The sequence below is a fragment of the Bradysia coprophila genome, unplaced genomic scaffold, assembly GCF_014529535.1.
Source record: "Bradysia coprophila strain Holo2 unplaced genomic scaffold, BU_Bcop_v1 contig_232, whole genome shotgun sequence".
In the NCBI taxonomy this organism is placed as follows: domain Eukaryota; kingdom Metazoa; phylum Arthropoda; class Insecta; order Diptera; family Sciaridae; genus Bradysia; species Bradysia coprophila.
In genome coordinates this window covers 9,339,116-9,366,544 of record NW_023503493.1, presented here as the reverse complement: position 1 = coordinate 9,366,544, position 27,429 = coordinate 9,339,116, and the positions used below count along the sequence as shown (strand labels likewise).

Here is a 27,429-nt window from a genome sequence, read left to right as displayed (position 1 = left end):
TCAACGGACGCATTTTATGTGTGAACATTTTTCTATCAACGAAATGAAATGACACGAATGTGATCGGGTAAAAGAACACATTTTCATATAATATATCGTGAATTATGTGAATTATGACGACAGGAGACTTCTTTTTTGTACACGTACATTGTACAGTCCTTCCGATTTTATCACTTTGTAGCACTTTAACTGCTGTAGAAATGTTAAACACATGTAAGATTGTCAGAAGTCATGCGATTGTTGGCTATATATTCAATTTAAGATCATCGTGATCTCTTTAAGAATATACGAGAGCCAATTCATTCATATTTTCTTCGTCGTGTTTATTCTTTCTATTGGCTCGTGCATATATACTTGTTCATCGATGTACATAACGGTTCACATGTGAAAGATTACCGCACAGACTCCGCCTCCAAAAATTTTCATCTCACACACCGAGATACATCAATAAACTATTCAAGCGTAACGGTAAATATGCGGACATATTCGGTGGAAAAACGTACTGGTTCTAAAATGTGAATGTCGTTGATGTAGTGCAAAATTTGCTAACTGAGAAAATCGATTTAGTGAATATGAGATGTTCACGGAGAATACGAGTCCTATGAGCAGGAAAATCTCTGGAATTAGTCGATTTACTTCGATTATCAAAATTACAAAACTGAATCTAATTGGATGTCGCACAAAAGGATGTTTTTCCAAGAAAGTAGGGTAAAATCTTCTAAACTCCACCTTCAATAGGACTGACATTCATTCACGTAACCGAAACGGTCACACATACCAAAATCTTTACGCACACATCTCGCATCCATATGTACGTTCGATCGAACCGAGAGAATTTTCCCGTTCAGTGTCGATCTTTCTTTTTTCTTCACGTCGTCACATTTTTGATCTGAAACAGAATTGAAAAGACGTGGAAAATCTTTGCGATCGGTTGAAAGCTTAATTATCATCAAATCGCGTTCCGTTGCTGACGTGCATGTGTTACTAAACGGAATATCACACACCGGTGTGTTGTTGAGTGTTTTTGGCTCTGAACTCGGGTGATCGGGTGGTGATAAAAAAAAGGAAAGTGCTAGACAATAAGGTGTTGAACACCATTTACCATTGAATGTTTAGCCACGGAAATTAAATTTTGTTTTTGTTTTGATTTTTGTTTTGTTTTACATTTTTGTGTCGTCTTTTTGTTGTTGTTACGCTGAATGTTATTTATTATCCTTTCGCGTAATTACATCACCAGTGATTTATCGTTGGATGTAACCGAAAATTGAGCATCCGATTTTATAAGAAAGGATTACGGTGTGTGAGACGAGGCGTGCGTGTGAAATAAATTTTTATTGGAATCGAGATTAGAATTTGAACGAATTGTCTACAAAACTCTTAAGAAAATGCATCACATGGATTATCATCGAGTATCGATGGCCGACGGCATGTTGAGCAATCATTCCGGCACAGAGAGCAATATTCTGAATGTAACGAATGATTGTTTCTATTCGCCGGATTATTGGAATATTCCCTACACGAACGGATTAACTCCAATGAAACAAATCGAAGGTAATTTTGATCAGAATTCGTTGTGATTCGTTGTGATACCAATTTCTAATTATCTGCCGTCGGTGGCACAATTATAATCATTCAAGTTTAATTTTCGCGGGAAAATTTGTATCTATTTTTCGGCAATCTTTACGATTTTAAATTGAGTGTTCAGAATGATTGGTTACATTGACCTGAAAGTATCTTCTAGAAAGATTTTTAAAAAAATGTAAAGAAGAAAGAAAGACCCCTTAACAGGGCCTATTTTTAGGAATTAAATGAAATATTCCTAAAAATTCTGAAAAAACTATAAAATTGGAAAGTGTGCCACTTAATTAAGCAGATGATTTTAAAAGACTTTTCACGTTGTCTTCTATTAATACATGCGGTGAAGATTGTAAAAAGATATCTTGGATCGCAGTGACAAAAACTTCCGATTACTGGATATATAAGTGAAATACTTTTCAGAAGTTTTACAAGCTAGCGATATATTACAGATTCAAATCTTATCTGACAAGAGGATAGCGCTAAAAATAATGTACAAAAGACGAGATTAAAAATGTTTACATTCATGTTCGGTCAATGTCTCCAGCATTTAATTTCAATGGAACTTGCCTGCTCTAATTATCTCGTTTTATGTTCGGACTGTTGTCAACAAAAATCGCTGTATATGCAAAATTGGCCATGAAAAAATGACGTTTTTCACGCTTTGTCCTCGGCTTTGTCTTAAAAAAAGTACTGGGAAAAAATTTCTATTTTGCCCCTCTTGTTTTGACAGGGAAGAAAATAGGCATTTTCTTCCCCTAACTGTCACAACTAGCACATATGAAAAACGATGGGCTCACCTCTGGATGTCAGTAGACAAATGACGTTTAACGGAAATAGAATAATACAATTTATGCTTCTGACTAAGCTTCTATTGAACGTATTTTCTTCTAATCACATAGAAACACTTTGCTTGTTACACTGAGCACTGAAAGTTTCTTCAAATGTTTTTTTTTTATTTCATGTCCAGTTTTTTAGCGTCTCTATTTTCAAAAATGTCAATAGAATCGTTTGCCATTGTATAAAATAAAGCAAAATAAAAATTCATTTGCCAAAAACCAGACTCGATCATTTTATTTTTCTTTTACCTTACATTAATTCACGCCGTAAGTGTGCCTAAAATTTAAATTTTAAGTGAACGATTCCATGAAAAAGTGAACCGAAAAGTACATTTCAACGCTTCCTTGTATGAAAATGACGCTACGTTAGAAAGACCTCCGCACTTTCCATTTTGGATTTCGACCGCACTTACGGCGTCAATTTCCTAAAATGAAAGCAAAATAAAATGATCGAGTCTGGTTTTTGGCAATTGAATTTCAATTGTCAAACACCAGACTCGATCAATTTATTATGCTTTTACCTTACATAATTTTCCACAAACTTAACATTTCATTTCGTTTCATAAAACTGTTATACTCACCATCATTCACAGAATGTCGTGAACTGAAGATCATTAAATCCCACATTTGTTTATTTTTCTGTCATTTTTTAATCTACTCTTAAGTAGTAGGTCTTAAGTGTTCAGACATTATGCTTGTACCAAAAATTATTATTTAGAATTAGTGGAAACATAGATTTGGGTTGACAAATTCACTCAAAGAATTGTAGAGAATTATTTATATCGAGTATGAGTATACTCATTAAGTCAAACAACTTTTTTTTATTAATCGTATGGGACGTTACATTGCATTACAAAATCAGTTTTTCGTTAAAAAATTACTTCGTCAAAGGTCAAAACGATTACTCATACACTTCAAATCTCAATATATAAATTTCTGATCCATTCGATGCATTCTGCGGTGGCTTGATGCAGTGATTCTAATCCATGCTCGAAACGACGGGACGGACAGTAGTTGAGGATATGATTCAGTGATTGTTAGTCAAACAACTAACTGTAAAACAGTTTTTTGACGTTGGAAAAATGATTGTTCGTGTTAGGAGCAGTGCTATAGATCATTTTCATGACCTTGTAAACGTCAGACACTATCCCAACTGTCAGACATGTCGAAAAATATCGAATGAATTGAACGAACGATTTTCATATAAAAATCAGTAAATTGAACGCAGTTAACGTCAATTGATTGAGGTTAAAGACTACTTGACGAAAAATTAATTGGGGTTACGTTGAAAAGTACCGTATAATGAAAATGATCTATGGTTCAATTCACTGCTATGTTAATTCGTTCTTCAAATTTTTAGTACGATGTGAATTTACAGATTGTAGAATTTCGAGCTTTTTAAAAGAAGAAAAGTTCCAAGAAAAACGATCACATGCAAAATTTTTCATAATAACCCTCCGCATCTACGTAATCAGCTACATATTACGTCTGAATAAATTTCGTACGAACTTGGATGACTAACGTATACAGAAATATTTAGTAGATAATTGTATGACCACTTGAGATATAATGTTGTTAACAAACAAACTTCCTAAAGATTTACAATGGCATCTTTTTGCGCCAGTAGAATTTGTTACCTTTGGCAGTAAATTTAGTTTAATTTATTTGGTATGGATTTGAGTGGTAAAAATGATGTTTCGTCTGATGACAGTTCGGGAGAGAAAATGTCCATTTTCTCTTTTCTTATTTTGACAGGGGAGAAAATAGAAATTTCTCCTCGAACTGTCACCTTGGTTTTTGTTTTGAAAAATGGTGTAACAAATTAATGTTTCTGTCTCGTGGAAAAAAACAGTTAATCACACCTTGCACTTGCACACTGTGTGCAGCACACATGAAAAACATTGTGTTGACTCTGGAAGAAAATAAGAGATTCCAGCTTCAAGCTATTTGCTCTTGATGGAATTTCCTGTTTTGTTCCCTCGGTAAACAAATAACTATTTTTGTTTAGTGATAATCCAAGTAACCAGACAATGAATTAGTAAAGCTTTTCTTGAAGCTTTTTCCAAAATTTACTATATTACCAAAAATTAAAAATACTGCCGCGATGGATTGAATTTACTGCCTACTGTCACTTCCGAAGAAAACATTCTGATTATAGCGGTTAATGAGGAATGCAACTGTAGCATGTGATTAGATTAGATTGCCAATCAATCGACTCAAATGAATAGTGATAGCAACAAATGTGACACATAAATAGAGATGGGTGGGTGTAATAATAAAAACACATTTAAAACGGGATTCATTCACTAGTTTGTCTTTGGAGTATATCAGACCTACGAACCTACAATGAAATCGGTCATTTTTGTCATTCTGGTGTCTTTGGGTGTAATTGCTGCATCTGGGATTGACAATACTTCCGCAATAAAAGTGTTTTTGTCACGGACATCAGCAACAAGATCAGTAAGGGATAATGAAGCTGATTTGGGTATTGTGGTTACATTGTAATGAAACGGTTCAATTTATCACAACGATACAATTCTTATCTTTGTGATTACTTTTATACAGTTTATTGATGTGTCCGGCCGGGATGACGCACAGTGAAACGTGTTTCGACAACGGTTACATAGAACCGACTAATGATTTCGAAGTGTGTGAGAATGCGCGTCTATCGGTGAATTGTATGGCCACAGCAATTACAATGTATTCAACATGTCCAGGTGCGGCAGACGCAAGTGCTGCAGTGAAAAGACTTCAGACATTCGTTGAAGATTCAGACTGCAGCAGTGCAACTTCAGTCCTTGCTGGACTATTCACAATTATTTTAATGGTATCTGTTCACTTCCTTCTCTGATTGAAAAATGTGGTGAGATTCAAGGCTGTATACTGTTGGGGACGTCATACGGATAGTGTGCTGAGTTTTTCTATTGTAAAATCATCAGCGTATCTGATAAAATAGCGATCTGCGCCCAACAGTATACAGTCTTGAATGTAGTCGTTGTGTAGGTTAAAAATGTTTCGGCTATGATCAATTAGAACGAAAAATAAAGTGAAAATTTTTGGTAATATTAGCATTCTAACTCATCTTCCACGGCAAAATTGTCAATTTTTGCACAACATCTCATAAAAGGAACTAGTTATAGGACGGAACTTTACGCACTAGTGCGTAAATATATTAGTAGTAGATTTCTTACTGAATATCTACTTAATTTGACAAGTACGGCAGCCCGAAGCGAAGAGCGAAAGCGAGGATGAAACCACACAAACCAAAATAACAATCTCCAAACCATTTCGTGGTATATTTTACTCGAGAAAACCTTCGGTAACGAGTTTTAGCCTCTCTGTCATTGATTTCAATACTTAGATCGGACTGATGTACTAGAACGTAACGTTGAATGATGCGATTGCAATTGATTACATGATGTAACAATTTTGTGATAATAGCAAACTTCCACGTTTTGAGCATGAAGTTACGGTCACTGTCTTTTCGACAAGTGTAGACTGAGAAGAGTGAGTTTGCGAGTATCATGAAATTGTTTTCGAATTCTTGAAAAATGGAGCGAAAATATTCAGCATGTAATGGATGATTTTCATAGGTGGCACATTGCTATCTAATAGTCAATTTTCGCATAAGACAGGCAGCAAATAATTTTACTAGCTTTGAATTAACTGTCCATCAGAAATGAAAAATACTGCCGTGATGGATTAATTACTGTCATAAAACCTATTTTCCATTTTCCATTCTGATTAAAGCGGTTTCGATTGGAAACTTTCCAAGGAATACAACTGGACTCACCCAAATGGATGTGACAAAAAACAAATATAAATTGGGATTCATTCACTAGTTTACAAAAAAAAACTTTTAGAGCGTTTAGAGCATATCAGACTTACGAGCCTACACTTATACAATAAAATCTCTCATTTTTGTCATTTTGGTGTCTTCGGAGGTAATTGCTGCATCTGGGATTGACAACACCGCAAACCTGTTACCGACGGCAAGCATATGACCAGTATTATTATATAGTCTATTACTTCCATCGATCAAAGTATTTTTAATCGATTGATTTCAAATCTTGTACTTCAATTTTTTAACATGCATTTTACTATATTTAATGAACATATTACCTGGAGCTTGTCATTATTTTTGTTGTCGTTATCGATAACATATTAATAGCCGTATGTGACAGGTTACAAGTGTTTTTGTCACTGACATCATCGAGGGTTGTTGATGCTAAGTTGGATATTGTCTTTACCTTGTAATAAAAACGGTTCGATTTATCGCAACAACGATTCAAATCTGATCCGTGTGATTACTTTTCCATTCATAACAGTTTATTGATGTGCACGGACGGATTTACGTATAGTGAACTGTGTGAGATGAATCGTCTTTCGTTGAACTGTGTGGCCACAGGAATTACAATGTATACTTCAACATGTCCAGGTGCTGCAGTGAAACGACTTCAATCAGCTCTTGACAGTAGAGTGCAGCAGTGCAACTTCAGTTCTTGCCAGACTATTCACAATTATTTTAATGGCGTCTGTTCACTTCCTTCACTGATTGAAAAATGTGATGTATGCTGATGGTGACGACATACGCAATGCAGATAAGACATACAGATACGCGAGTGACACACCATACTTGATGATGTAGAGATAAATACAGCCTTGAGTGTGGTCATTGTGTAGGTAAAAAAGGTTTCATCTATGACCAATTAAAACGAAAAATAAAGTTGAAATTCATTTGTGCTATTATCATTCGTGTCCATCTATCTTATCTTCCATAGCAAGACTGGCAATTTCACATCTTTTTGCGCAGCATTTCAGACAAAGAACTAGTTATATGACGTCACTTTTACGCACTAGTGCTTAAGTATATGACTAGTAGATCTGATTAATACTGAAAAAAAAAAAAAAAATTAATACTGATTAGTACAATCAATCTACACACTACTTAGGTCGCACTGATGTACGAGTGGTTTACATTGCTGTGAGAGTAATTTATTACATGCGTTAACAATTTTGTGATACAAAAAAAACTCCCGTGTGCGTTTTTCATAGCTTCAGTAACTGTCTTTCCTCAAGTGCTGCGTTTGTAAATCCGAGCCGAAGGCGCGAAAAAGAGTTTCAGAAGCACGTTGCTAAAAATCTAAAAATACACGAGTGAGTTTGTGAGTATATTTACAACTGTTCCCGAATTAATGAATTATGTTGCAGCATAAGTTGACATTCCCGCAGGAATTCACAAAAAATGAAGCGAAAATATTCAGCATGTAATGGATCATTTTTGTAGGTGGCAACTTGCCATGTAATAATCCATTTTCGCGTAGGGCAGGCAGTAAATGGGGTAAATGATGAAAATGGTACTTCTTGCCGATCGAGGCGCAGCATCCATCATTTGCCCCATTAGCAAGTAATGTACTACTACTTTCGTTACTTCCGAGGTTCCTTGTCATTCAATAAATTATTCGAAAATTTTCCTGAACTTTGGAATGTAGGTCAATCATGGGCTCTAGACAAAAATGAGTTTTTAACAGAATGTAGTTTCCATATAATTTAGGTGCCATTTGTGAAAAATTATTCTCACAATGTTGCGTCACAAAAATCGTACACATTTGCCTTACTTAGCTAAAAATGTGACGACGATGCTTGGAAATTAAAATTATTTTCGATGAGTAAATAATGCAGAACGTTATGCTATATAATACGAAACGAAATTAATTGCACAAAATTATATTAAAACATGTGAAATACAGTATATGTACTATACAGACAGAAATATGTGCTGAGGTGGATTATACTAGTTGCGCATTTTGTTATCCATTTGATTTCAATGAATGTTATGCTCAAGAAACTCGTTAATTACAATCGCATTGCAAATGAAGTTGAACTAATTTGTCAGCTCTGATGTTTTCCTTCCAATTTTTTTAGCTCTTTGATTTATGCTGCAATAAAATGTGAAATATTTTCGTTGATTTGGTTCTTTTTTTCTCTTCTCATTCATCTGCAATTTATACTAAATGGAGGGTAGGAACATTAACTACAAATATGCACCAAGAAGGAAACAAAAAACACAAAGAAGTACAACACGAATCTTATACTTCCTTCAATGAGTCATATGCAACACAATTTGTTTCGAATTTGTTCGAATAGAAAAGCAGACAAAATCTCCGTTGTCAGATACACGACATTGGTATTCAGTTTTCACATAATTTTAGTCGGGAAAAACGTTATTAATTACCGACGTAACACACGTTTCGTACACATTTGTATACGCATTCACATCTGATTTTTTTGGTGTGTAATATTGCATCGGAGAATAGAGTTACGTAGACGATTTGTCGCTCCGTTCTGTTTCATTTTTCTCGATTGTAATGTTAAGAAAAAAGTGTGGGTAACAATTTCCTATTTTTTTTTTAAATTCTTCAAATATTTTTTTTTTGCTTCAAAAAAGTCTTTAGCATGAAAAACGCCCATTATTGTAACGAGTATTAATACACGCCAAGGTGTACGACGTTGTTAATAAATATTGTGCGTTATTTTCGAAAAGTAATTAGTGGAAAAGGACAGTTTATTATTAGAAAATTGTAAATTTCTGGTATACCCAGTACTCGTAGCCATACACTTCGTGTCTGCGATTGCAGATGATCGAATCGTTTTTTTTTGTGTTTGGAAACAAACTAACGAAATAATCACATAATATTTATATTGACGTTGGTTGGGATATTTTTTGTAAGATAAAGCGAGAAAAAAATCTTTAAATAAGCACATTGTTACAGGCATAACATTGGCGAATGTAGGGTAAGCAGACCAGTTACGAGCCTAGTTTTATCTCTTTGAACCACACATTTGTTTGACTAGATTAGTATTCATACAGTGTGCACAGGGCCTGTAACTGACCTGTTTACCCTATGTCATGTAGTGTTTATTGTTTCAAATTGAAAGAAAAATATCAAATAGCTGTGCTATGTGGAGTTGTTAGTTTAAAACCGCATTGTGTGTGCAAAACCTTCCGAATGTCGGAATCGACGTCAAAATACAGCGGATGTCAGTGAAATTTAGACAGAAATTTGCTTCAATTGGATACTAGGAACTATTTTGGGAAAAACATTTTCCTTAATTTTTTTGAAAACATAAAAAATCCCTCCCTGGTCCACTCATACAAACAAAACGGCCTATACGTCTTTATACGATTTTACTACTACCATGCTGAAGCAAATTTATTTCTAAATACTGATGTCCCCTGTAAACAGAAAGTTTAATCCGTTACAAGTATCGAACAAGATTTTTTATACTTTGACTTCGAAACTTATTTTGATAATATCACTTTAAGAGTGATATCGCCAAATCTTCAGGTGATTGGGAAACAAGCGGTCTCCGATTTTAATGAGTGATAGCTCGTTGGATTCGTCTTTCAATTCTAGGAAACACGTGTCTTTCACTTTTTCTTAAAAAAATTTGTTTTCTATGAAAAGCGCTCAAAAGTGGAGACATGCCAGAGGGTACCGAAAACAGTTTTTCGGCAATAACTCAAGAAAAAATTATTTTAAATTGTTGTAATGTTGTACGATTGTCGGCCTTGAAAAGACCTACAGGTGGAGTATACGCACCGCTTGGTGCTAGTTGATCCACTAGAGTTATGACTAGAAATATAGTGAATGTTCGGAGAGTCCGCCTTCTCTGCAGCTTCGATGTACCACGGAACTGAGTATGGGGTGTTGTAGCTGGCCTCACCCACTATCGTTGCACATATAAATGAACCCAGTACTTTTGGGCTGCAAGCCTACAGAAGTCTTGAAAAAAAAGTTGGTGCCAAAATGTAGATTTTTTCCTTCTGTCTGAGGGCCCAACTGCCAGAAGAGCATCTGTAGGCCAGCTACAACACCCCATACTCAGCTCCGTGGTACATCGAAGCTGCAGAAAAGGCGAACTCTCCGAACATTCACTATATTTCTAGTCATAACTCTAGTGGATCTACTCGCACCAAGCTGTGCGTATACTCTACCTGTAGGTCTTTCCAAGGCCGACATTGGTACAACATTACAATAATTTAAAATAATTTTTTCTTGAGTTATTGCCGAAAAACTGTTTTCGGTACCCTCTGACATGTCTTCACTTTTGAGCGCTTTTCAAAGAAAACAATTTTTTTAAGAAAAAGTGAAAGACACGTGTTTCCTAGAATTGAAAGACGAATCCAACGCGCTATCACTCATTAAAATCGGAGACCGCTTGTTTCCAAAGTTAAAAAAATCACCTGAAGATTTGGCGATATCACTCTTAACAAGTGACGAAAATTAGGACTTTTTTAGGAACACGATGTGTATTATCACACTCGGCCTACAGCCTCTAGTGACAATCTTCACTTTCAGTGCTAAAAAAAACATTTACGACTCGGTTGTATAAATAACTATTAATATTAACGCACTAGTACGAAAAATACATCCATCTCACTAAATGTTGCCGTTTCGTAATCATAGGACTTAACTGCTTGTTTCTCACAGTGAAATACAACGACGACATTTTTCGAGTGTCATTCTAAGATCGAGCTGGGTCATATTGATTTTTTAACTCATAAAAGTGAAACATTTTTCGCACTAGTTCTGAAATGAATCTAGTTGAATAATTGTTCATCTTTAAACGGGGATTTTCTTTCGTAGAACCTCTGCACGGAAAAATACTCTTCAAAACACATGTAACACGAGACACGAGCCATACATTTAAACCTTTATTTGCCCATTATATGTTGCTACTACTATAGGGGTGTTGGATTACTAAGTATGGCTTGCAACTTGCAACAATTTATTTACGTCAGATCGTTTATAAGTTAACTTTTCTTCTCTCTAATTCCTAAAATTGAGTCAAAAATGCGCTACTTTCATTACTGTGGGTTTTGTTAATTCGAGACAAAGTCGAGACGTAAACGGCAAAAAAGTGACAAAATGTGGTTCATATCTCATAGATCATCATCAAGGCCGTTTGAAATGCCATCCACGTTAAAGAAATCTCATACAAATGAATGATTGAACGAAGTATTTAACGAAAACTTAAGTGTTGTTACGTGTGAAAATATCGTATGTTGAAAATAGTAAAATGACGGTCAAACAAATGAAGTAACAGATTTTCAATTACAGAGGTTTAAGAATCCGGAAATTGTTGGCTGTTAAGTTAACAGTGTTAATGATGCGCTTAAAAGACTAAATTTTTGTAATATTTGGCTGCAATAGAAAGTTTGAGATCTTCGGAATAACTAAAAAGGACATTTTCGAAACACTACCAACAGAACTCCCTTAATATTTTCCTCAATTGCGGAAAATTCTGTTGGCGCCATATACCGAAATTCATTCAGCGCGTTTTAACCAATTCAAACCAATCTGGTACAGCTTCCTTTTCCACAGAAAGTTCTTTCAAACTCTCATTTATCACTGAAATTAATAATTTTCGGTGGAATGTGGCTATTTAGGCATTTTTTTTGCGGTGTTGCACATAAAATGAAATATTGCCACAATAATAAATGAAAGAATTTCTTCTACTTAACGGTGGTTTGTTTTTACACCGAGCCAAAAACGAAAAGAAGGAAAAATCTAAATAAATTTTCAGTTACACACTGCAAGCAAAGTGATTTATGGGACATATAACAAGAATGATTACAATTTGGTTGTTTGCTTTATTGCGATCGAAAATAAAATTTAATGAATCGCATTTTGCATAGGTATGCGTTTATAATTGTGCGCACGATGAAGTGTTGCGGACAAATTATTACTATTTTGACTTAAAAATTTATTTGCTAAATTAGCTGAACGTGTATTATGTTGTCTCGCCGAGCATTTTGTTTTTTTTTCTCTTTAATTTATTTCCTTCTTCTTACTCTTTGTCCCTATGTAGCATGTTTACAAACAGCTGGGAAGGATCGCCTGTCCTACAAGCCATTAGATCATGTCGATCAAAATATCAAATCGCCATCAGATACTAAAAGTTCAATCAGTGGCTACGAGTCGGAGAATGATGTCATAGACAGTAACCACCATAGACATAGTCCTAAGAAATGTGATCAGAAAGAGGTACATCTTTGCCACTCATCCAATGATTCGTAGTTCCTTTTTAACGTCAAACCCTTCCAGTCCACATCTAGTCATCCAGCGCTAGCCCAAGCAATGGTTATATTGGAAACGAAACAATTGTGGGATAAATTCCATGAACAAGGTACCGAGATGATTGTCACAAAGACTGGCCGTCGAATGTTTCCGACCTTTCAGGTTAGACTGTGTGGCTTGGATCCACAAGCCATGTACATTATGATGATGGATTTTGTACCCGTCGACGATAAACGATATCGATACTCGTTCCACAGGTAAATTCGGATGTTTGTAAAATAATTCGAGAAAAAAAAAGATTTTAATTTTGACGAACTACAGTTCGAGCTGGGTAGTAGCTGGGAAAGCGGATCCAATTTCACCGCCACGGATACATGTGCATCCGGATTCGCCAGCACCAGGTGCCACATGGATGAAACAGGTTGTTTCGTTTGACAAATTGAAGCTGACGAACAATCAATTGGACGAAAATGGTCATGTGAGTATATGCATGCAGTCACTATGTAACACTATTTATGCTTCACTTTAAAACTTAGACAGAAGTCTCTGAAGGTCTGTCATATATCAAAGTCACCACCGCTTCCTTTTAAAATGATTCACCAAAGTGTGATAAATGTAACGAACCTGAACTGATCAACCTGTCAACTTCAAATATATCATAATAATACTGTATCGGGTCTGGAACTTCTTTCGTTAGAAATCGGTGATTTCCAATCTTTTACTTCAATGCTTTGAACATGCATTTAGCTATATAAGACCGTATTCAGTCGAAGATTGTCGTTTATTTCTGGTGTCTATAACAGATGTCCCATACATTTACACTGTTGCATTCACACCTAGAATTGCGACATAGCAATTTTCATAACATTTCATAACATTTTTGCGCAATCGAAGGGAATATTATCAACCCGAGGCGAAGCCGAGGTTGACATATCCTAGTACGCGCAAAATTCCAGGCTTTCATGCTTCCATTCGTGGAAAAAGGGCAGTTAGTCAGTCAGGAGAGTCTATCATGTAATTTGACAGGCTGACACTGTTCCGCTGTCAAGCTATTGGATTGAAATAGGCAATATTCTACTACTTCACTAGGTGTTTTGTACGAGTACAAAGTGTTCCGCAGGAACAAATGATACCTCACTTCAAGCAGAAGGATTTTATGTGTGCTGAGCAAACTGTGCTCGGTATTAACCAGTGGTTATTTTTCCCATATTTTCTGGAATTTTCTCACATTTTGCTTGATTTTCCAAAAAAAAACTTTTTTTTGAACATCGGGAAAATTGTATGAAAATTTGGTAAAGTAACACGAAAAATTGAGAACTCGACATTTACTAGATGATCATATAGGAAGCGTAATACGACATCAATCCAATTTAATTTACCCAATCCGAAGTCCTGACACCGTTGTGTACTATTAGAAGTGCTGTAATGTTGAATAATGTGTTGCTTTCCGTTTGTCAAACAAAAAATTCTTTCAACAGACAACCCATATGTTCGCTCACAGCATGACAATTTTTTTCTTCTTCGTCTTCATTCTCTCTATTTATTTTCATTAGCATAGCAATATATCTCTTAGCGCCACCGCATCACCGCCACCAGTCCAACAAACACTGAACTTCCTTTATTTATTTGAATTGAAAAAAGAAAATCTAAATCGTGAAGCACTCTCGTGTACATTATCTTCACTTCGTCTTAATTTACAAAATTTTTTCCCGCTACAGATCATACTGAATTCGATGCATCGATATCAACCACGATTCCACATAGTTTATCTACCGCCCAAAAATAGTTCAGAAGAATCAGTCTTCCGGCGATTTATCTATCCAGAAACGTCGTTCACAGCGGTTACAGCATATCAAAATCAAAGAGTGAGTAGAAATTTTTGTATTTTTAAAAATGTTCAATTATTTTGCGGAGGTGCTGAAATAATTGCTTAAGCTTATGCATGCGTTGCGCGCACACACCACAAGAATGCATGTTGCGTGCGCGCAGCTAAACGGTCTTCCGGTTTATCAACGAGGTACCTGTTTGTGTATATATTCGATCAGCTGAATGTAACAAAAATGTAAAATAATATCGTCTCTAGGTCGGTATGTGATAAGTGATAGGGCAGTGATGAAGTGTGGAAGGTTTTTGTTTTATCGAGAATTTCCATTTGTGACAAAATGAGCCGTAAATTCATCACTTATTTTTGTCGTCAACTCAATGTTTTCATTCAGTAAAAACTTTTGAACGAACCTCTTAACCTGAAGACTTTTGACCGAAAAAATCAAAGAGCTTTTTCTTGCTGTAATTCGAAACCTGAACCTTTCGCAGTCATGGCTTATGGGAGGTGCGGGAAAAAAGGAAAAGTAGGAAAATATGCAGTTTTTCTTGCTTTCTCACCAATGGCTACTGATTGACAAAACCTATTTTCTTGAAAATTAAATATTTTGTTTCGTCTCGTCAATTTTTTCATTTGACATACTGCACACTTTTGAGCGAAAACATTCAGAGATATGTTTAAAATACTAGTCAAAACATGGTTTCCCGTACCTCGATGTATTTTTCAAAGAACTTTTTTAGTGAAAAATGTCTTGAATTTTCCCAAATTTTCTTGAATTTTCCCACGTTTTCCTATATTTTTCTTAATTTTCCTAAAAAATTCGGGAAAACGTGGAAAACCCAAGAAAATATCAAAAAATTCCGAAAATAGTCTCTGCAACAAAAACAATTGTTACGTGAGCTAGTCAATAAAATACAACATCTCGACAGTTTTGCAAGTTTTTAATCACATTTAGTCACATTACCTGACCATATTATACGTTTCGAACGTTCTAGATCAATTGAAATAATTGTAAAAGTACGGTCGATAATAATCATTACAAGTAACATCAGTTTGTTCACACACACCTCGACAAACCGTATCGATACCATTTGTGTAGATCGACGAACCATTTTCGGTTGTGCGACAGAAACGCCAATCACCCCGAACTCCCACCGATTGTAAGGGTCTGGACAATAGCGCTGTCAAGAAGTTTTGCCTCGGTCTCCTGACCAAGGGAATGGATGGCTGTTGCGTTTCAATATCAAATCGACCGCCATCAATATTGTCACTCGGTCTAGCCAGTGCGAAATTCAAAACCACTCCAAATATCACAATCAATTTTAGGGTAGACATTTTCGAAGGTTTAGATGTCGGATGGGAATCGATTCTTAAGAAGGAGTATTAAAGCAGATCAATAACAAATAAAGGTCACCTACACAAAAATCTTACTCTGAACACTGGTGTTGATTATTAAATGTCTGCCGCGAAACTAAATGCTTAAGCGGAATAACGAAGAATAAAGTTTTTCAAATGTAAATGATAGACACTATAACGACGATGACGCAGCTACTTAAGAATCTTTTTTTTTTCATCATTCGAATTTGTGGTCTTCTGACAAGAGGCTCATCTTTTACGTCAGTCATTTACATAATTATTGGACGCTCATTAACATAACTTAACAAAGAAGAAGAAGATTAAGTGATCACGAACTAGACGTCTGAACAACATAATAACCGCTAGAGTGCTATGGTATGGTTCGTGGTCTGTTATACGCAAAAACGCTATACATAGACACACGGTTGAGTAATAAATCTCAAAAACTTGAAAGTTGATTTACAACATTTGAATTGTTATTAATATTTCATAAAAAGCCGAAAAGGAAGACGAAGAATTGCAGGTCACCATAACGTATAATGAAATACGCTTATAGAACTAATAAGGCGCGGAACGGGTCGGGTTCGATCAGACCGGAACCCGAACTTGATTTAACCCGAACCTGAAAAATTATTTCGGGTTCAACCCGAACTTGACCCGAACTTGAATTTTCGATTTCGGGTTTAACCCGAACCTGACCTGAACCCGAAATTGTTCAATCCGAATTTGACCTGAACCTGAATTTTCAATTTCGAGTTCGACCCGAACCTGAACTGAACCCGAAATTTTAAATTTAATCAGGTCGGTTCGGGTAACCCGAAATTTTTGACTTTTTTTAGTGTAATAAACGCTCAAAATTTCGGGTTACCCGAACCCGACCTGATTAAATTTAAAATTTCGGGTTCAGTTCAGGTTCGGGTCGAACTCGAAATTGAAAATTCACGTTCAGGTCAAATTCGGGTTGAACAATTTCGGGTTCAGGTCAGGTTCTGGTTAAACCCGAAATCGAAAATTCAAGTTCGGGTCAAGTTCGGGTTGAACCCGAAATAATTTTTCAGGCTCGGGTCATAAATCCGGTTCAGGTCAACCTGAACTAAAACAGGTCAACCCGAACCCGTTCCGAGCCTTAAGAACTAAGACCTTCCACATTCAGAGTAACCCATGCCAATTCGCAGGACCTTCATGAATTTCTAGAGTTTTATTAATTTAATTTAAGAATTTTTAAGAATCAATTTGACGAAAATACGTCCTGCTCTAAAGACATGCATTCACCAGCAGTGTTTGAAGCTCAACAACAATTTCTCGGTCTTCTCTACCCCAGAATTCCAACAAAACCGTGATAACACCATATCCTGCAATGTAAAAATCTATATAAGGAATTCACATTTTTGACTTAGAAAGGCACATCAGGTGTAAAGACAGCCTTGCAAATTTGTTGATTTGTTTGCCATCTAAATATGTGCCATTGGAATAGGCAGTTTCATTCGAGTCAACACTCAACAGTAAAAGTTATTTAGTCGATTCAAATGACATTGTTGGTTTCGGTAAATCTATTAGGATCGAGACAACGATACGTTTTCGACGCGGTGTTGTTGATCGTATTGATCACTCTGAATCAAAATTTCTACGTCCATTTATTGTAAAACTTTCCACTTATGAAGCTACAGTTATTAGTCTTTGCGACTGAAAACGAAAATGGAGCTTTTCAATGTAAATTCAATTCTCCAAACCGTATCAGTTGAACGCACTATAATAATAACATCACAATGTGATGCAGTTGTAAGGACGGAATTATTTTCATCTCTACATTGAGTCGATTTATTATTACCGATTGAACTATTTATTGAACTCGGGTAGGGTCAGATCCCTTGAATGAAATTTTTTTCACTAGCTTTTTGAATCAGGACCCCAAACCGTGACTTTTGTTCGTTCCTTTCGTTTCATATCACAGTGTTTGACGAGTCTTTTTCTGTCATACGACCCTGACTTTCAAACAATGGGAATGATAAACTACCGTCCTTTTGCCAAATTTAGTTCTCGGATCAAATAAAATTCATTTCACCAAAGTTATTATATATTTCCCGAAATCGTTTGTTTTTAAAAGAATCGATCCGTCTTCCGGCAATGAATCTATCATGCACTGGAAACGGCCTCCTATCGAAGATCACAGAGTCTATAATGCTTATAATGTGCGGATTATTTACGACCATTTCGATGAAGTACAAACAAAAAAGTGTATTTTTAGAAAAACATTTTCTTACGAAAATTAATTAATTTTTCTATCCTACTGTTTGTATAATTATAATCTGTCGGTGTGAATATATTATATTTTCCACCTAATATCCCTCGTCCAAATAAAAAATTCACCAACTTCTTCGAGACTCATACTCGCTTTTATAGTTTTATACGAAAAATTTTTATCATTTCTTTTCATTCGTCCAAATTTAGCGGAAGCTCTAAACACTTAATAAAATATTTAAAACGTGAAGTTCATTAATGAAAGGCAAAATAAAAAAAATGAAATAAATTTCCCGAACATAAATTTGAAGTAAAGTTTTCCAAATAATTTTTTTTTTATATTTTTCATTCTTTGACTTATGAACTGTATGCGTATAAAATGCCACATCGAAAATTATTCTCTTTTTTATTATTAAAACAATATTTTACATTGATGAGGTAATTTTGAATTTAGATGTTCCGGATGCTTGACAGATATTAGTGCATTTAAAGCGGAGAGAAGAGCTGAGACCGAATTTAATTTGAATTAAAAAAAAGAAAATGACGAAAATGAAAACGTCACCAGAAATGTCATGTATTTGGCTTATTTATATTTATTATTTCATAAACATATAACAATTTTTGATGTGAACGAGCGCCACCGAGATCATTTATTACATTGCTTGTTGTTTTTTCTTTCTTTTTCTTCTTTTTTATTATATGGCTTAGTGCAGTACGGTTACACACAATTTGGCCCTTTTTTATTCATTCATTCATTTTCAATTATTCGTAGTCTGTGTGTGTCATTACTACCTGCACCCCATGGAAACTCGTTTTCGGTCATTGACAGTAGCATTTCCACAAGTCTCTGCGAGTAAGATATATTCCAACATCTTTGGCTCGAGCTGCAAACGCGACATACTCGACAAAATAAAAATCTCCAACCCAGTATTCAATTTAATATTAAAAAACAAGAAACAGCCAATGAAACCCTTAGAGACGGTTTCTAGTTACTTTTATTTAATCCACTTAATAATGCCATGCCGAAAACTCTGTCACTATGCGGGTATTGGTTTTAGTCAATGTCAAATCTAGTACTTCAGCGTTGAACTTGTTAAAAATTCTAAAAGTTTCTAACGTAGTTTTTCTAGGCCACTTAATAGGTAAACGCGTTCTCTATAAGCCTGTACAACAAAGCCGTGTTTGCTCTTATTCACTGATTTACTAACGTTAAGAGGTTACACTACACTCGTTTCACATTAAATTTCGTTCATTTTCAACCCCAAGGTCCTTTTTTATTGAGTACAACAGGCCAATGGCCTGTAGTGCACACATGGGGCTCGACAAATGAGGACTTAAATAAAACCTTCAATTCTAGATATCTACTTTAAAGATTCAAATTTTTTATTCGCTCTCTACATTAATATTGTGTGCAAGGTGCAACATTTCTTGGACCTTTAAATATTTAATTCTTAAATATTTATACCACGACTGAACTAACATTTTCATAGGATGAGTTGAGATATGTTGGTTTTATTTCTTATAATCTATTATGAATTTCAAATGAAAACATTTTGTTATTTATGATCGTTGCAGAGGATTATTTTCTTTATTTAGAGTTTTTAATTAATTGAAAGACTCTGTGAGAAATTCGATTGAGTTAGATTATTCATATCTGTCGCATTTGTATAAATTGGATTTAGGTGGATTTTCCTGGCTTTGTTTGAACATTTTTTTTCATTTTTAAACATTTTTTTCCATTTTCTCTATTACAGGTGACGCAATTAAAGATTGTTAGCAATCCGTTCGCCAAGGGTTTTCGGGAAAATGACGCTAATGATGAGTGAGTATTTTCCATTTAAAATTTTAAATCGATTCTTCAATTTATCTAACTATTCATTATCCATGTAACACGAGAACGACACGTATTTATATTTAAATTGATAATCACATGTGGAATGAATTGGATTAAAATTGTCAGTTCTAATAATTCTCTCCCTGTACCTAATTTGAGGTTAAGTATTTTAAAATACAAAAGTACTGGAATTGTCATGTAAACATTCCAAAAACATCTTTTGACTATACTCGTCCGTGGTACCATGGCATTTAATTGGAACCGGAAATCCGAAAATCTGAAATTTTCGAATCTGAAGTACTCAGATTAGTTTCAGATTATCTGAAATTTCCATACAAAAATTTCAGATAAACAGATCAGATCAGTTTTTACCTGAACTGAATCTGAAATTGGGCGATCTTAAATTTTCAGATTCAGATCAGATTACTATTAAATTCAATCAGATCAGATTGAATTTAATAGTAATCTGATCTGAGTTTGAAAATTTCAGATATCATTTTTCAGATTCAGTTCAGATCTGATCTGAAAATTTTGCAATGTGATCTGAAATTTTAAAGATTGATCTGATCTACTAGAAACGATACATTTGAGATTAAAATCAATCAAATTTATATCGGATTATATACTGTTCTTCCACCTGGTCTACTCAAAGAAACACACTCCTTATAGGGCACTTCGTGAAGCTGCCAACTTCTGGTACACCTGGGCTTTTTTACAGTTTGACTTGACCAAACGTCTGTGTTCTTATCAAGGGAGGTTGTATGTATGACTGGACCTGTTGGTGAAACAAAACAAATTTTGTATAAAAGAAAATCGGATGACCTTTCGGAGTGTTCAGGTCATCAATACCTTCCTTGTAATATTTATACTATTCCGAAGAAAACAGAGTTTCCACAAATTTTTAATTAGATGTTACGATCCCCATAGTTATATCATAAGGAGCGAAATGAAATATGTCATCACTAGATGTGAAATCGTGCATCCGAGGCGAAGCCGATGTCCACAACACACCTTGTGATGAAATATTTCAATTATGCAACTTGGTTCATACAAACTTTTACGTAACGAAGTGATTTCGTCGCACTATTGTGATAAAATAATATGGAAATAATTTATGGCACTGTTTGGCTCTTACTGAGTTACGTAACAGGTTATTTATAACATTGAGTGCAAAGCTGTTTATTAGACTCTATATGAGTAATTATAATACGATGCAGTAGGAGATTCAACGGCAACAGGGACACTCAAAGCAAATTTTGAACATTATGATGCTGAGTTGCATAATAAATCTTTATGCCACTCAGCATCATAATATGGAGAATTTGCAAACTTTAGATGCCTCTGTGGGATAAAACGTTGTATGCAACTCGATGCAAAGTACTTTATTAGGCATAAATTACTAATACAGTGATGTCGATACAATTTGTCATTAGTTGGAAAGTCTATTTATCAAAAATTATTGAAACACAATTCAGAAAATTCAGCAAATCAATTTCTCATTCCTATTTTTACATGCGAAGTACTAGATTTGTCTAAGCTACAAACGATTTAAGTTCTTTAAATTTTAATTTAAAATGGAAATAAACAACCAGTAGAGCTATAGATGGATCGAAATACATTAGAAAAAATGCGTAAAACATTTAAATGAAATTACATCAAATTAACAGCAACATCATCTTCAAGCTTCAATCAATGTAAATCAGAACGATTGTTCCCCATTTTTCATTTATACTTCGTTTACACGACTAATAACCTATAAATTACTGAACAACAGCTAATTTATGCGCACATAATTAACGAATACGGTTGAAAATTTTCAAATAAATATTCCTGTTTACAATGACACATCTTGTGGTCTCTTGGCCATTCTTCGGTTGAAACGTTTGCTTCTAAATCCGATGAAAAAAAAAAGATCGGAGAGAGTGAAAATATTTTCATTTCGTATTATATCAAAATAAACCAGGCTAACGACATAATAATTTAACCGAAAAAAATACACACAAACACACCAATTCTTCGATGTACCATTCTGAAACTATAATAATTACAATACATCATGTTAATAGGTTAAACTATCACGCTAAGGAAAATTTATCTCTTGAACGAATTTTTTTTTCTTCGTTCTTTCATTATATTGCCATATAGTCTATTGCTGTTATGTATTAGGTGATATTTAGAAAAGAAGTCGAAGGAGAAGCAGTAGAGGAAAAAAATTATTATTTTTTTAATGAATCTGCTGAAACTGTAACAGAAATAAATAATTCTATTAAAAGCTGGCTAAAATACCTTTAAAACATTAAATTTCTGTATATTTTTATAACTCATAAATTCTGGAGTGTGTTGCGGGTGTTTCGAGGTTTTTTTTCGCTTTTTTCTACAAGGCAAAGTGTTTGTATGATGAAAATATGGGTTTTTGGAGTTATTAATTTCTCTCATAGCTATAAATTTGATATTTGATTATGCCAAGCAATTAAAAGCGTGTGGTTCCAAAGAAAATGTATTGTTTGCCACAGTGCCTAGAACGATCATTATCATATTTACCGAGGATGTTTCATTATTGTTTGCGAAATCTTTTGTGTGGCTCGGTGTACTGCTGACTACATGAACGTACACTCAGAAAAATATGTTAAACGAATGTAAGGAAGTTATACTTCTGCTTTTAAAGAGCTTCCGAAGCTATCAAAAGCACATACGAATAATTGAATGCAAAATGTGGACATGTCACACTAGCGAATTATAATAAAAATGAAATTTCGTTCATTTAGCTTCGTTCCGAATAGGCTGACGATGTTTTTTGTTTAAAATAAAAAAAAAAGAAACTTCAATTGACATTGTTTGAAATGGCTGAATGAAATTTCATTTTTCTTATAATACGCTAAACTAACACGTCCATTTTCTACATTTAATGATTCATATACAATGTGATACGTTAGTTTGGCTTCCGAACCGAACCATTGTTTTAATTTACTTTCCGAAGTAGCCTACAGGAATACAAATTCCAAGCAGTTCGAATAATTTAAAGTCGAAGTGAAAGTCTTTGTAGGTTGGCGTACTCAACTACTATGGTCCTGGCCCATAAACTATGGTTATGCTCAGGTTATGAGCACTATGTATTTATCTACTGAGGGATTCTTTTGAAAAACAACCTACCGAAATCGGACGTGTTTTCTAGTGGAACTTTTTATAGGTACCTAGAAAGGACTTCGACCCTAGAAGCCAAAACCACTCTCAAAAAAATTCTTCGAAGCTTTTATGGCTGGTGAAAGGTGATCGAAAGCCGAAAATTTGCACTTTTCTTACCAAAATTTCTCCGGATACACGAGCCGTATAGGGTCGTGTGGGGTGTCATTAGAAAGGTAATCACATGTACTATTGAGCCGAATAGAGACTCATTGGGTTTAAAATTCATCGACACTGAAATATGTGCAGAGGAAGTTTTCAACAGAAAACTTGCACTTTTCTTACCAATATTTCTCTAGTTACACGAGCCGTACATGATGGTGTGGGGTATCATTTGAAAGGTAATTTTATGTGCTTTTGGGCCAAATAGGGTCAATGCGTTCTTCAGGGTTTGCAGAAAAGCACTAAATGATCTTTCGAAATCTCTTATCAAAGGTTCTCAAAATGACTTCCTTCTGTAAGAAGGCGACAGTAGACAAAGAACTGCTGGAGATAGAAATCACCAGATATGAAAGGTCAAGTAAAAGGCAAGTGCTAAGAATAAAAGGGAATAAACAAGCACATCAAACCGTGCCATTATTCCTTACGTGAAGCTTGAGCCAATCAAATGTAATTATCATCAATTTTTTCAAAAATATTTTGCAACTGTTGTAAAGAGATTTCCTGCATTGCAATGGTAGTCTCATAACGAGGTACACACATTTTTGATATTTTCCCCATACTTCTTTCCCTAAAAATGTAAAAATTTTGAGCAACTCAAAATAGTATCGTCAATCCGGCCTAGCCTTAAAACTTGACATTTTTCTGATACTTAATTTGTGAACTACCTATATTTCCAGCAATATCGCTTGTATAACCTATCCTAAATCTGCTTTTATGTTGCACAACATTTACGAATACCGATGGTTTAAAAGCGAAATGCTTTCCTTATAAATAATTCCACTCAAACTCATAATTTTCGACCACTTTTCCTGCCAGCAAACCAACACACGACCACTCGTACTCATATATGCCTTTATACTTCGTAATTTGTGCCATCCTTTTACTGAAATTGCTTTCTAAATTGTTGTGTATACAACCAACCTTCCGGTACTTGAACGTACACGTCTATATATGCAACGTGTAACGTAACGTAATGACTGTGTGGTATAAAAGAAAAATTATGTACTCATACAGTCCAAATGATCCAAATGATCCATTTTTACTTCGAGAAAAACAGAAGAGTCAAATTAATTAATGATTTTTACATTTATGGTCCTTCTGTGTTTACTTAGTGTAAAGTGAGAGTTTCACAAACAATTCATGATTCAAATAAACCTGAAGATGAAGTGTTGTTTACAGTAATATCCATAAAAACTATGGCCAATGCGAGCGTATTTTTAGGATGAGAAACACATGTGAAATCACAACCGAAGTGATATTTTTTTCCAATTTCAAATTATTTTTTGTTCTCTCGTTCGTTCCAATTTTTTTTTTCTGGTTGGACTGGGGTTATAATATGTACGGACGGATGATGCAGTGCAATACTATGAAGGCAAATTAAGAAAATATAATTTCGGTAATTGAGAATATTTATTTTCGTTGAGAGAAAAGTGATTTCTTTTGATCGATCAAAAAATAAAAAAATAAAAAAAAAATTGAAAAAATTCTCGTTTCGATAAAAATATGTTTCTGACAATATGAAAATAGATGGATTGAGCTGAACAAAACAAATCATCCACAACTTCTCGTACACTTAACATATGAGGTCGATGTTGTTTTATAAAATAAACAGAAAAGATAGAAAAAATACGTAACGAAGATGAAAAAAATGATCGCTTTTCGGTTTGTTTACAGATCTCAAGAAATCATGAGCAGTTTACATATTAATCAACATTCACAGAACCGCCAAAGGAGTAACAGCCGATCCACATCAAACCATTCAAATAAAGGTAAGACTGGTAGTTTGTAGTTACAATTTTTTTAACACAATAATTGCGTGTGACTGTCTCATGCCACACTGAGACAACAAAGTTAACTGTGTGGCCTATAAATTTGAAAAGAGCTATCGAGTCAAATGTCGTTGCAATTGGTCACATACATTTTTCTCACAGCCAAATAATGTTCAGTCAACAAATTTAATACAGTTTATTTACAATTTAAACATGAATTTGCTTCAGCTAATCACTCATACAGACACAAGTACAAATCCATGTCTAAATTTCACTGACCTTTCCTGTACTCTTTCTAAAACGAAATCTAAGAAATTGAACTTTTTAACCATAGCTCAGAACAAGTTCACCGGGACAAAAAAAAAACAATTTGACCTGAAAGGTCAGGTAAAGCTAGAAAGAGAAAATGTCCTTAACTTGGCTTAATTCAGATCTGTCAGGTTTCAGGTAACCTGAAACTTTCATTCAAATTCAGGTTCTAAGTCAATTCAGGTCACAATACATTAGATCAGGTTCAGATATTTCCGGTGTAAACGTGACCTGTTCCAGGCTTTACTGTTCAACAATGCTGTACAAAATCGTTTATTTTTGAAACCAACATTCTACAACTATTCGCAATGTTCACAAACATCAGTTAACCTTTCACCGACTTCTCTTACTTCTCTTGTTATAATTGTTTGCAAGGGTCCAAAATCTTTTACATCATTCCATATCATATTCTTTGCTTACTTTCATCATTGTTGTCGATAACAGGTGGCATAGCCGTCTGCAAAAGGTTAAACACTCAGTCACACACAAGTAGTCGTAATCGACGAGTTACTTCGACTGTTAAATAATCCATTGCACTGTTTCTTAACACAACACAACTTTAGCGGTTCCGATTTCCTATCGACAAAGCTCATAATAAATTCAGTTTTCTTTCCCTGTACAAGGTTTGTATACATCTGGGAAACTGCGCTGATCTAGACATCTAGAAGAATGGTCGGAGGAAAAAAAATCGATTGAATCGGCGCAATCACTAATTCGTATCTTGTAAAAGTTGTGACATAGCAGTTAATTTATCGAAGGATTATCCATCCCCTGTGTATTTTCCAATAACAAGTTCCTGCTAACGTCGTCTCATATAGAGCGAATTTCATGTTAAAACATTTCCAGTAAAAAAAAAAACTTAGCTCAAATGAAGTAATAGATTCAATGACCCTAATTTGTTTGTTGTCTGTGAAAGGTCAAATGCTACCAACAATGTCCCTAATCTAAAACAGCAACCATCACCACGCACTAATTTAAATCCAATCACAATTCAATTTTCTGTCATTCCACAGATGACGATATTCACTCTCAACAAAACGGCCCAGCGCAAACATTGGACCAATCCGTTCCACACCCGAATCGATACACACAGTCTCCGCATCAATCAACTCAATCGAATATCCATACCATATCGCAGCCGTACGGAACCGAATCGAGTAATTTCGGTCCGTTCTATCACCATCACAACCATATACCCAGCTATGGCAGTCCGTATGACAAATTCAAAATACCGTCGAATGCTCACACGCGAACGACAAGTTCGCCGTATGCGCCTTTTCAGGGATTTTACGGTAATCCACATCAATTGGGCAGACCGAACGGTTACATTGATTTGGTGCCGAGATGAATTTGAAATTTTTATTTAGGTTGCGCTTGTACAGTTAGTTTTAAAGTTAAATTTGTTTTCAAGTTCAATTATAAGTAAAAGTAAGTTTGTTCTAAGTGAGTTCAAATAAAAATGATGAAAATCGAAGTGTAAATTTTCAAATTAGGAAATGAAATTTAACGGTTTTCCAATTTGTAATAATTTATTTCTAACATTAAAATTGGTAAATTAAATTTATTTTGATTAAATTGCATCGAACGAATTTTTCATTTTTAGTTTACTTTCCAGTTTTCTAAAAGTCTCATCCATAAATCAGAAAATAAGTTGAAACAGGTAAGTACAATACACGTAACTAGAACCATGCTTCATGTCTCGAAAGGTTTTCTGTGTAATCTGATTTAAAGACTCTAAAAAATATTCATTTACCCTTTGCAAACAGTGAGCATATCACAAATAAAAATATCGAATCTAGTACTTCCTTTGATGTGAGTAAATTTCAACAGGTCTGTATAGAATCTGTTACTTCACCAGTTACATACAATTTGCTATATATCCGATTGGTCAAAAGACTTTTCGTCTATTATTAGCGCCACAGTCGTTCCCAGATGCATAATAATTTATGATAAATGTGAGTCGAATTCGTCTCGAGTTAGAAATGAACAGGAAAAGCTTTGTGACTGGCAAAACCTAGCATTTAAATTGGCGAATTGTTTAGATGCAGCTACGTTTTGCTATTGCTAAGAAATTTTTGGGATTTTCAGAAATATTCAGTGCATAAAGCAAATTCATGTTGAAATTTCACTGCCTCTGACTATACTGTTCTGTACACGGAAATTAAATTAGAGTTTCAATCTTGAGGCTTAGACGACTAGCGACCCAAAAGAAACCAAATTTTTCTTTCGATATACTGTCAAATTTGACAGGAGAACAAAA

At 34.8% G+C, this 27,429-nt stretch overlaps 1 protein-coding gene and 1 long non-coding RNA gene across 2 annotated transcripts; one reads left to right on the top strand and one right to left on the bottom strand.

Moving 5' to 3' along the window:
• Positions 1 to 888: 888 nt before the first annotated feature.
• On the top strand, positions 889 to 26,748 carry LOC119076456 (T-box transcription factor TBX10). Its single transcript, XM_037183222.1, has 8 exons — positions 889 to 1,551; positions 12,291 to 12,466; positions 12,527 to 12,756; positions 12,821 to 12,977; positions 14,218 to 14,364; positions 19,670 to 19,737; positions 24,766 to 24,860; positions 26,183 to 26,748. The coding sequence occupies exons 1-8, from the start codon at positions 1,386 to 1,388 to the stop codon at positions 26,515 to 26,517; spliced, it is 1,374 nt and encodes a 457-aa protein (XP_037039117.1). The 5' UTR covers positions 889 to 1,385; the 3' UTR covers positions 26,518 to 26,748.
• LOC119076457 lies at positions 15,249 to 15,797 on the bottom strand. The gene is made up of 2 exons (XR_005087627.1): positions 15,753 to 15,797; positions 15,249 to 15,690 (listed from the first exon to the last, which is right to left on the bottom strand). It is a non-coding gene; the product is annotated as an uncharacterized LOC119076457 (long non-coding RNA).
• Positions 26,749 to 27,429: the final 681 nt, after the last annotated feature.

Excerpts from the sequence above, each read along its gene's own strand:
- LOC119076456 (XM_037183222.1), top strand. The coding sequence starts at position 1,386 with ATGCATCACATGGATTATCATCGAGTATCGATGGCCGACGGCATGTTG. Across the intron at positions 1,552-12,290 it reads TCCAATGAAACAAATCGAAG|CATGTTTACAAACAGCTGGG; the intron begins GTAATTTTGATC and ends GTCCCTATGTAG. Across the intron at positions 19,738-24,765 it reads GAAAATGACGCTAATGATGA|ATCTCAAGAAATCATGAGCA; the intron begins GTGAGTATTTTC and ends GTTTGTTTACAG.